Raw genomic sequence first — 11,479 nt, 5'->3', positions numbered from 1 at the left:
AAATATGCCAGGAACATTCATGAGTATGAAAACATCATGAAACTAGTTTCTCTCATAAACTTGAATGCAATAGAGCATATTGGTTTACATGAAGACGAAAGATTAGGTCGTCCTCGTAAGACCTGACCCACTAACATCGACGATTTGTCAATAAGCCAGTTCAAGGTTCCACTTTGCGCATGAGCAGAAATAGGTCATTGTACTGGCAGACATGTTGGCTTTTAAATTCGCAGAGATAAGCATCTGTAATCTGAAATGATTATCAATGTAATCCTTACAAATGGTGCTTGCCTGCACATCCACCAAGAGCAAACCTGGTATTTGATAATGTTAATGGGGAAAAAAGGTTTGTTCAATGCATTCAATGCAAAACAATGAAATAAATGCTCCCCCAAGTGTTAATTGATGAACCATTCTGGTCTACTTGCCTACACAGGTTCACTTTTTTCCATTGTACACAGGAGCTATCTCCGAACGGGCTTATTCGTCTGTCGCCATGATCGCAAGGCCAAGTGGTTGGGGTTGACCTGGGTTTGTAGCTACAGGTTTTGTTTTCATAAATCAGACTTGAAAGACGACTTTCGATAACACTAGTACACTTTTTAGGCTGTCATGAAACAATTGTTACAGTTTCCAAATAATCGCCCTTCCTTGATTCGTTTGTCTTGGCAGTCCTACCCTATTTTTACTACTGTAAAACTTTGCGGTATCAGTAACACGTCATTGTAAAGTCGCAGAATCCACGGTCCTGTGATGACGAACGAATGCTCACATCGTGTATGGAAATATTAAAGTCATCGACTCAGTCGACATTCTAACTTTCAAATTGATAACACTAGTCCGAACATATATTTTACCTAGGACATATATAAGATAAAAATAGGTCAACTTCTTCGTTTATACACGGCCATGGCATGTGTACCTGTGTCTCCTTGCTATACGATAAAACGAGATCCCAGTAATCTAACATTATGGCGTCGATACCCGTAAACTCTTCCTCCATTATTTTGCTGTGCTGTCTGAATACGTAATCGTTGCTATGGATACGTGATTCCAATTTCCCATGGTCCCTCGCCTGAGATTTTTTCACGACTGTCACCACGCGGTCAGCGCCCAGCCGAGCGCGTAAGCGCACTATGGCAGTTCGAATTTCTTTCATTCTGTCGCGGAAGCTGTCCATAGTCCAGGAGCCATAATGAGCCGACATACTGATAAATATGATGTATTTTCGATCAATCACCGGAAGCATGTCCATATGCTCGGGCTCGAAGACGCGCTCAATGCCGAAGAAATTAAACGGGGAAGTAAGCGCTGCAGAGAGAACATGCCTGTTGTACTTCACTGTGTGAGTTTCGTCTTCAGAACACGCGTAAAACGAGTTTGGCACCACCTTGTTGTCCAATTTTCTCTGGAGAACTCGGAACCACTGGCACGCTATGGAGTCCCCGAACATGATGATCTTATAATCTGCAAGACAGGTTTTAACGTGAGTGTGATCCACCCACGCCTTGTTGGCACAAATCAACGAGAACCATTGGTTGCCGAGCCAGTAACCCTCGGGAAGTGGCTGGGAGCCTCTCTCGTCACCTTCCCCACATGCCGTGTGGGGGCGCTCTCGTAGGTCCTCGTAAATCAGTGACATCAGAACTGTGGACCAAAATAACGACAAAATGAACCAAAGTGTTGAACTTGTTTTAACAAGTAATGCTTAACGTGTTTCGTGGATTACATTTTATTTAATCAACACGCTTTCCCCAGTTTCTGTTTCATGTCGAATCTTACTACTAAAACAAAACTTTCTCTATGTCATCCGTTGGGCCTATTGAATAGACTTATGTTCTTTCCTGAATTATCATTAACCTAATAATCTTATACCAGTTCAATAAAAATTGTTGTTTGTTTGTTTGTTTTGTTTGTTTTGTTTTGTTTTGTTTTGTTTTTTGCTTGTCTCCCTTGCGTTGAACCGTGTCCGAGTGCATTTGTCTCAAATTTCAATGTTCTTCCTATGATTTCTATTGTTTTGCATTAATGTTCTTTGTCGTTCTGTACATTGAATGGCAATCGTTTTTTTTTTTAATACACAGGTGCAATTACCTGCACAAAGGGGGAGGGGTAATAGTGAAGGCAACTAGAACTGTATCGATGATACCATGCAATGATTATCTAAATGATTATATGATTCTTTATTGGTTGCAAAGAAGTGTAAAATCCAACCTTATATTCTGTTGAAATTATAGCTAAGCGGCTCCATCCATCCACTACCTCTCGTGTCCTCCTATTTTTTTTCTTTTATCTTCACTCCACGCATTAAGCTGCTTTCTCCCCCCCCCCCCTCTCTCTCTCTCATACACACACACACACACACACACACATACTACTTTGTTTCTCTCCTCTCTTTTCCGGCATGACAGCGACTTAGTGTAGGGATTTGTTCAGGGTTTTGTTTCGGATAAGTTAGGTTATAGGTCTTTTTGTCTTAGTTTCTTTGTTTCATCCATTTTCAATGTTTATCAGTCAATCGATCATATAATTTCTTGTATTACGTGTGGGGGGAATGCAGCCTACAAGCTCAGCTTTTTAGCATTCCTCCCCATTTCCAACATTTTCCTATACCTACAAGTTTTCTGTAAATTTATCCTTTACTTTGTATGATGAAATTTATGCACTGTATTCAATTTTTGTAATATATTTATATGTTTTTGTTGGAAATAAAAAATAAATGAATGAATGAATGAATGAATTCAACATTTTGATAACGGGAGAGAGTTATTGTAAATAATTTGCAATAGGAATGTAATCATACAGTCACTATTGTTGTTGGAATTATCAATGATACAATCGTTCTTATTGCAACTGATTGAAAAAAATTGCTTGTGAACGACGAAACTAAACACTAATTCTTTGAATTGTAGCCACGACAAGAGAAAAAAATTGTAGTCATGAATACTCGGATGGAACCTGAACCCAAGACCTCCCAAATATCAGACATGCATCGAATCCTCTATACTACCCTGTGCCTGATAGCCAGTGATGGTCTTATCCCTGGTGGCAGCTGGTACTGCATATTTATTAAAATCGGTGATATTTGTTGTTTTCTTGCAACTGACTGACGAACCGCCCTTGTTGACGTGAATAAAACACTGATTATGCAGCGTTAAGATGATAACCATGAGAAAAAAAATAATGATTACGAAAGAAAAAACATTGGTATCTCACGACATTAGGGCATACACATACCCATGGCTATTACTCAAACACTGAATAATCGGTGTTCATTCATGTCCATTACGCGCAATTTTTTGTTAATCAGATACAATATAAACAACTTGACGCAAGAATCATTGATTCTTATTGGAATCGTTTTTGTATTGTGAATATGACACTATGATTATAAAATTCATTCATGTTATCATCGCAGTGCTGTGTGCGCTATCAGTAGCATACGGCGGCCTTACCTTCGCGGTAACTCGGAATTTCTGGTCCTTTCTTTTTGATGATCACATGACTGGTAGACGCTGGTGACGTCAAACGAGCTTTAAAGTGCATGCTGGGATAGATTGAGAGGGAGAGAGAGCGAGAAGAGTCATTCACACGTGAACCATCAAACTGAGTGACAGTGACCAATATTACATATATATATTTATGAAATGGTATAATGCTGATTAAACCGTAGTCTTTTGTAATCTTGGGTGCGTATTTAAAGGGATAGTACAGTATTGGTGGAGATGAAAATTCGGCTTTTAAATTTTTGCAAGATACCAAGAAAACACTTATGATATAGTACAGAACATACCATTTTAAGGGGAATTCAAAGTTTATTTGATGAAAATCGGGTTTGGAATGACTGAAACATCCAAAAACAAAGTAAAACAAAGCGATCGTAATAAAGTGTGGGTCCCACACTTTATTAGAATTACTCTTTTTTGGATATCTCAGCCATTCCAAAACCAATTTTCATCAAATAAACGTTGAATTCCTCACAGAATTACATGCTCTTTCATATTTCATAAAAGGTTTCTCATTATCTCACCGAAAAAGTTAGAAACCTTAAATTAGGTCTCAACCAAGACTATATTATCCCTTTAAGTTGTGGTAGAAGATGATAACAAAGGAAGTCGATCGCAGAACAAAAGCTTTCGACCTTGATCTCAGAGGCAGTGAGTAAAGAAATATACAAAGGCTAAACAGAGGTGTATGGGATAGAAATATGGAAACTTAAAGGACAAGTCCACCTTCATATACATAAGGATTGAGAGAATGCAGCAATATTAGTAGAATACATCAGTAAAAGTTTGAGGAAAATTGGACAATCCGTTCAAAAGTTACGAATATTCTAAGTATCTGCGCAGTTACTGCTGGGGGAGAAGACTACTACAGTGTATGATGTCACATGCGTACAACCATATAAGGAAAATAAAAATAGAATTTCACAAAACTTTACTTTTTGAATAAAGTGCACATTTCTTCGACTTGCTACTGACCTATATGTTAAGGGTAATATTATTCCCCCTGCCTTCTGAAAGAGAGAAGTCGAGTGTTATTTTGTTATGCGAGAAAAATGGAAATAATTATGTTGAATTTTCTTTATTCTTTCTTTATATTGTCGTACTCATGTGACATCACAAGCTATTGTAGTCTTTTCATCCAGCCGTGACTGAGCAGAAACTTTAAAAATTCATAACTTTTTAACGGATTGTTCGATTTTGCTCAAACTCTCACTGATGTGTTCTACTAATATTGCTGCATTCACTCAACCCACATGTCTATGAAGGTGAACTTGTCCTTTAACATAAACAAAACAATGTATTACTGCAAAATAACCTTGTTTATCAGAGGTTCTAATGTATACTTATTATGTAACCCTGTATCAAAAAAAAAAAGACAGAAAAGTCGCCAGACATGAGTTTTTAGGCAAGGACAGATTAAGAAAGAGCAGACTCTAAACTTTAAAAGGATACATACCGCGATACAAGTAGAGGTTTCCGAACCTATCTAAACAATGGAAATAATGTGCACATTCTGGAAAAATGTTTACTGAGAAGAGCCTTTTAAATGTAAGGTCCATTCAAGCACTTAATCCTTATACAAGCAGCGCCTTGTGCAAAATGGGACAAAAGGGGAATGTAAAACTTCATAGTAACTGCGATGAACGAATTATCTGACTAACCTTGAATTGTGCCCACTGTCACGACTGTATCAGTGCATTGTATTCATAACTACTATCAAATTTTAATGCAGTAGCAGCATCGTTTCGAAAGTTATTACAGTTAAAAATGAAGAGTGTGTAAAGAAATTTTGAGAAATGTAAAGGGGCCAGTAGACCTTGCATAATCACACAACTCTACCAAAAAAAGAAAATTGTACAAAAAACTGCAAAATTCACAATATTTCCCGATCCGTTCATTATGTTGAAAAAAAAAAACACTCTACAATATTATATAGGTAGATAGGTATTTATTTCCGTTAATAACATATGAAAATTACAGTTTAAAACGGCTGGAATGGCCATATTCAGCGGTGCCGCCATGACACCTCTGGTCTTCCATGAGGTCCAGTTACATGATAATTTGACAAGCCTTTACAATATGCAAAGAAATAGAATGAGACATAGAGATAAAATTGGAAAAAGAATGAAAAAATACAGAGCTTAAGGTTACAACAAACATACATGACATCCCACAATCAAACATTACAGAACAGAACAGAAACAGAATAAACCCGGCTACCATGTCACAACAAACAATACATTGCAACTGAGATTCATGAATTTGTACATATCCTTAGAAAAACATTCAAATTTAAGGCTGATCGAGCAGCCGGTGGTAGGTTATTATACATAAATGCCGCTCGTTATGTAAATGATCTTTTGAGAAAATCAGTATAAGGTTCGGGTAAACTAAGTTTGTTTCCGAAACGCAAAGAATAAGGATGAGAGAGATAATCAAAAGATTCAGACAGATTCAGAATTTTTAGGGCATTTATTATGATAAATAAAAGTGGTCCCAACAGTGAACCTTGCGGTACACCACAAGTTACTACTGCATCATTTTGACAACACTGAATTTACAAGGGTTTTGCACTTCCTGCCAGTAAGGTAACTTCGAAACAAATCATTGGAAGAGTTTCTTATACCAACACTTTGAAGTTTTTTTTTTTTTCAAAAGAATCAAATGGTTCACAGTATCAAATGCCTTCAGTTAATCTTAAGGTCGACAAACACTGCACCAGTGTACTGGTGATTATCCATGGTCTGTAACCAGTCCTCTGTGACTTTAATGAGGGTAGAAGTGGTCGAGTGCTTCGGCCGAAAGCCAGATTGTTCTCGACAAAAGATGCTATGTTCACGCAGATAGCAATTGTTGTTGAACGATTCGTTCTAAAATCTTCGATACACAAGACAACACTGAGATTGGCCTAAAATTATCGGGAGAAGACTTATCATCAATTTTATGGATAGGAACAATTTTTCGCCAATTTCCACTGATTAGGAAGTATTCAATCATTCAATGATTTGGTTATCAGATATGTAAGAGAAGAGGCAATTTCAATATCACTTAATTTTAAAACAAAGGTTAAAATGCCATCCAGACCAATTGATTTGGTATTTTTCAAGTTTCTGAGTAATTTAATTGTTTCTTCTATAGATACTGAAGAGAAATTAAACCTGCTATTGAGAGATGTTTCTCCATCGGAAGGATGGTTGTCATGTGGAATTTGATCAGCCATAACTGTTCCCACGTTAGCATAGAATGTATTAATTTCATCAGCTGTTTCCATACTCTTATTCGTTTCATTTATAACAGAATGATTTTTACCATCAGAAATAACAGACTTTAAAATTTTCCATGTTTGTGCAGGATCAACTTTTACATTAGAGAATTTGTCATTATGATAATTTCGCCTTGCCTTTCGTATTTCAAAAGTGACCTTATTTCTGAGCTTTCTATACTCTGACAAAAGATCATCATCCTTTTTCATATAAGCTTTATGCTTCAATCTATCCCTTTCTTTCATTAATTTATATATATCTGAATTCAACAATGGTTTATATCGTGATTTTACTCTTTTTGTTTTAACGGGCATATGTTTATTGGTAATTTCTGTATAGAGATCATGCCATTTTTCAACTGCATCATCAATATTTTCATAATCTCTTATTTTTTCCCCATGGTTGATTTAAAAGATCATTTTTACATTGATTAGTTTGGATCGTAACTACATAAGTAATCGAATGATCACTGTGGATAACTCCATGTGAAATGACCCGGTGTTTGCAGTTGCTCAGCATAATATGGCCGACAATAGTAGCAGATTGACTAGTAATTTCTTAATAGAAGAAGAATTGCTCTTTCAGAAATATAAGAAACTATAAGATTGACCAGGTTCACCCATTTCACTTCTTTTGAGTCCTCGTGTTGAATTAGGGCATGTGACTTTTTGTTGGTATTGTGATGCACAGGCCCTACAGTGGACTCCCGTTATAACAAAGTCCTCGGGACGGGCAGCTTTCTTTCATTATGTCGAAATTACGTTATAACCAAACAAATAAACAATAAAAAACATACAGGGGATAATGTTGCAGCCTGAATTTTTACTTCGTTGTTCGTTATGGTTACGGTTTGTCATTCCGAAGGTTCGTTATTCTGGAGAGTCGTTAATCCGAAAATGAAACAAAGCTCGTTATTCTGAAGGTTCGTTACGGACCCTATTTCATTGTCGGATGAACGAACCTTCGGAATAACGAACCATTTTTCATTTTGGGATTAATGAACCTTTGGAATAACGAACCCTATTTCATTTTCGGATAAACGAGCCTTCGGAATAGCGAACCCTTGTTCATTTTCGAATTAACGAACCTTCGGAATAACGAACCTTCGAAATAACGCCACAAATGTTCGGATTAAGAAAACCCCTTTTCATTTTTTGGATTAAAGAACCTCTAGGCATAGGGAATTTGTGTGTTTCGGATTTATGCGAACCTTCGGAATAACGAACAGCACGCGCTCGTTATAACGGGACCACGCACTGTATGACCTCTTTATAACGAGATATTTCACTTACTTATTGAACAGGAACTGCTTGCCCGCTATGAGCTGTTTTACTGGTAGCTCAATGCTCTCTGCCTGATGGAAGGCCGCTATGATCTTGATGTCACTGCAGGCGTAGTTACTGGGCTTGGTGCAGATAAAGGCACTGGCTCCCATTCCAGTCTCATTGGCACCGTAAAAACACACGTTGTCGTGCCTGAGGTGATTCAGCCCTCGCTTCACCACGCATCGGCCCTGACCGTTGGGCAAGCCTGGTTGGACATATGTCGCCGCCCAGGTGAAACAACCCTCTGCCGTCATGTAGACATCGGTCAGCCATTCCACAGCTTGGGCCGGGTGAACCAGAATAACTTCAATATCCACTTGGCCAGGAACCGCTGCGAGGAAAAAGGCTGAATAACTTCCGTTCTGGTGGTCTGCTATTCTTCCGATGCTCCGAAAATTTGTGGCGACAGAAATGGCGCGAACGTACCAAAAATCTCCGCCCGTACTTCTCGGGAGACCCATCTCATCGAAGGCGTCGATACGTATTTCTACCGTGTCCCCAACATGGTAGGCCGTATGCACGGGGTAGTACACAGATGTTTTGGCTGATGTAAGTGAGTTCGGATCGACCTGGGCAAATTCGGTCGTTGTGTTCTTGACCGTGACTGAGAAGAGAGTGTCCAGGACCAAGCTTTGATTCCAAACATCCTTGTGCCAATAGACAGGAGAATTTGATGGTCTGTATGCTTTCGGCTCGATGACCGTCAATTTACTGCTCTTCGTAGTCGTTTGTTTGAAGGTGATCTACAATTAACGCAAGAAACAAAGAATCATCCGAAGATATGAGGAATACCTGGTAAAATAACAAAAAATTCAATTTGGCTCCGCTGTAATGACCTTTTGTCATAGAACACAATGCATGTAGATCAAAAATAAAGAAAAGGAATTCATTTGAACCTGATTTGAACCTGATGAGTCATTATATCACTGCCACAGAGTGAATTATTATCAATTACAGTATTTTCAGTTGCTTCTTTGTGTTTGATGAGTGACTTCGTAAGGTGCTATGAATTCGCTCTGAGCACTATGGAAAGCCGAGTGTGAATGTCGGAGTGGAGCTACAAACTAGCTCTTTAAAACCCAGAATCATTTGTTTGCCATTTGGCTTTCCTTACGTTCCTAAGACTGCCTTTTCAGCATATAGTTAATTAATGTCATAACCCAATTATCATGTGTAGAAGAGTATAATTACACACACACACAAACACACACAGACACCTGACAGATATACATATTTATATTCCACATACTAAGAATCTTGCTATAGGATTGGTCAAGAGCTGATCACGTGATAAAGCGTAGTTTTGCCCATCACATCAACTGAGAATAAAAGTTCGTTACACTCTATGATGATAGTCATTTTGTTTCACTGATCTCTTAGTCTCCACAGTCCTAACGCTTTATATAACTTACAATTTTGATTACGCGCGAAATAAAAGTGCGTTGCACTGTGGTCCATCATTTGACCTGGGTCAAGTGATAGGCCACAGTGCAACGTGCTTTTATTTCGGTGCCACGCACGGGGCGCGGAGTAAATTCGTTGTTTTGTCATCTACGCGCATATACGTCTAAAGCAAACTACGTAGCCTAAGCCCTGAGGATACCCTAAGACAGCTAAAACAGTTTCAGATATGAAATAAAATGGGAATATCTAGGACCATAGATGTGGAATATAAAGCAAATAATCAACTTTTAGTTTCAGGCAATGAGACAAAGTATCACTTCCTCTGCGATCTGAATGTTTACGCTATATCTTTCCTCAGCTGCGCTTCGGAAAGATAGCTACATCCAGATCGCCTCAGAAGTGATAGTTTGTCCCATCACCTTCACCAACGTTGATTATTTGCTTAATATTGACAAATAGAAGACAAAAATATCGATAATCCCATTGACAGTTTACTTTTTGAGTTGTAAAGACATTGTTTCCCATTTGCAGATGAAACGAAAAACCCAGCTTTAGTGCCTCAAATACTTCTAAAATGTAAGTTATGGATAGAACAACCAACGTAAAAATTTTAATCATTATAATCAATAATGAATATTTGAATTAATCATTTATTTGCTTTAATTGTCAGATCAAATTTATACTGTGCTCAATTTGTTTGTTCAATTGACTTTGTACTTCATTTATGTACGAAAAAGAAATTCAGAAATAAAATCAGAATCAGAAATCAGAAAATATTAACTGTTGTTGAATGCACAAAATGTGAGCAATTATGATTTACTACCACCAACGCAGTCAGCATATAGACAAAACCACAGCACAGAAACAGCCCTATTAAAGGTGAAAAATGATTTGCTGTTAGCAGTGAATAAGCAACAGGTGGTATTTTTGGTTCTACTGGACATGAGTGCAGCTTTTGATTTAATTAGACACGACATTCTTGTGAATGTTCTCCAAACACATTTTGGAATAACTGACAGGGCATTGTCATGGTTTGAGTCCTATTTGAATGATAGGAGACAGAGGGTTCAGGTCGATTCCAGTATGTCCAAGGAGTTTGATGTACCCTGGGGTGTGCCCCAAGGCTCCTGCTTGGGTCCCCTTCTCTTTACTTTGTATGCTAGTAGGTTGTTCCATGAAATCCAACACAATTTCCCAGAAGTAATGTGTCATACCTATGCGGATGATACACAGCTGTACATATCTTTTTCACCTACTGCAGCAGATGAGAACTATTCTGTGTCCATTATAGAGCGATGTATTGTGCATCTTCACAAATGGTTATTATCCAACAATCTTCTACTTAATGATAAGAAAACCGAATTTGTAATATGTGGCACTCAACAGCAAGTTTCAAAACTACGCACTGAAAGCCTGAAAGTGATTGATGTTGATATTTATCCTATTGATTCTGCACGGAATCTGGGAGTGTGGTTTGATTCACGCCTAGCTTTTGACAGACATATCTCTGAAGTATGTAAAAATTCATTTTATCATTTGTTTAATATTGCACATATTCGGAAGCATTTGACACGGGAAAGTACTGAAAAAATCATCCATGCGTTTGTCACAAGCAGATTGGATTATTGTAACAGTTTATTTTATGGCTTACCTGATAATCAATTAGGTAAACTACAGAGCGTGCAAAATGCATGTGCTAGATTAGTTTGTAATTCTCCTCGTTTTTCTCATTGTCGTCCATTACTACGTGCATTACATTGGTTGCCTGTAAAGCAGAGAATCATATTTAAAACTCTGCTAATTGTATATAGAGCTATTCATGGTACAGCACCAGTGTACATACGGGAACTTGAAGAGTTAAAAACATCATTTCAAATATTTTATCATCTTCGAAGTTCACGGGATCAAACATTATTGAAATATCCATCGGGAAAATCAAAAGTTACTCTTGGTGACAGGGCATTTTTGTACGCTGCACCAA

General features: G+C 37.8%; 1 protein-coding gene across 1 annotated transcript in view; it reads right to left on the bottom strand.

The window, feature by feature from the left end:
- Positions 1–853: 853 nt before the first annotated feature.
- Positions 854–11,479, bottom strand: part of LOC139712348 (NXPE family member 1-like) — a 29,224-nt gene continuing 18,598 nt past the window's right edge. The window contains exons 2-4 of the mRNA XM_071624179.1: positions 8,062–8,837; positions 3,483–3,547; positions 854–1,656 (exon numbers count right to left, since the gene is read on the bottom strand). Coding sequence (XP_071480280.1) covers positions 854–1,656; positions 3,483–3,547; positions 8,062–8,837 — 1,644 coding nt within the window. The remainder of the gene's footprint in view (positions 1,657–3,482; positions 3,548–8,061; positions 8,838–11,479) is intronic.

This window comes from Diadema antillarum, unplaced genomic scaffold (genome assembly GCF_040938485.1).
Source record: "Diadema antillarum isolate AM-2024a unplaced genomic scaffold, OU_Dant_1.0 seq00001794_RagTag, whole genome shotgun sequence".
Lineage (NCBI taxonomy): Eukaryota > Metazoa > Echinodermata > Echinoidea > Diadematoida > Diadematidae > Diadema > Diadema antillarum.
The sequence above is the reverse complement of the archived record's forward strand: the minus strand, read 5'-3'. Positions and strand labels throughout refer to the sequence as shown.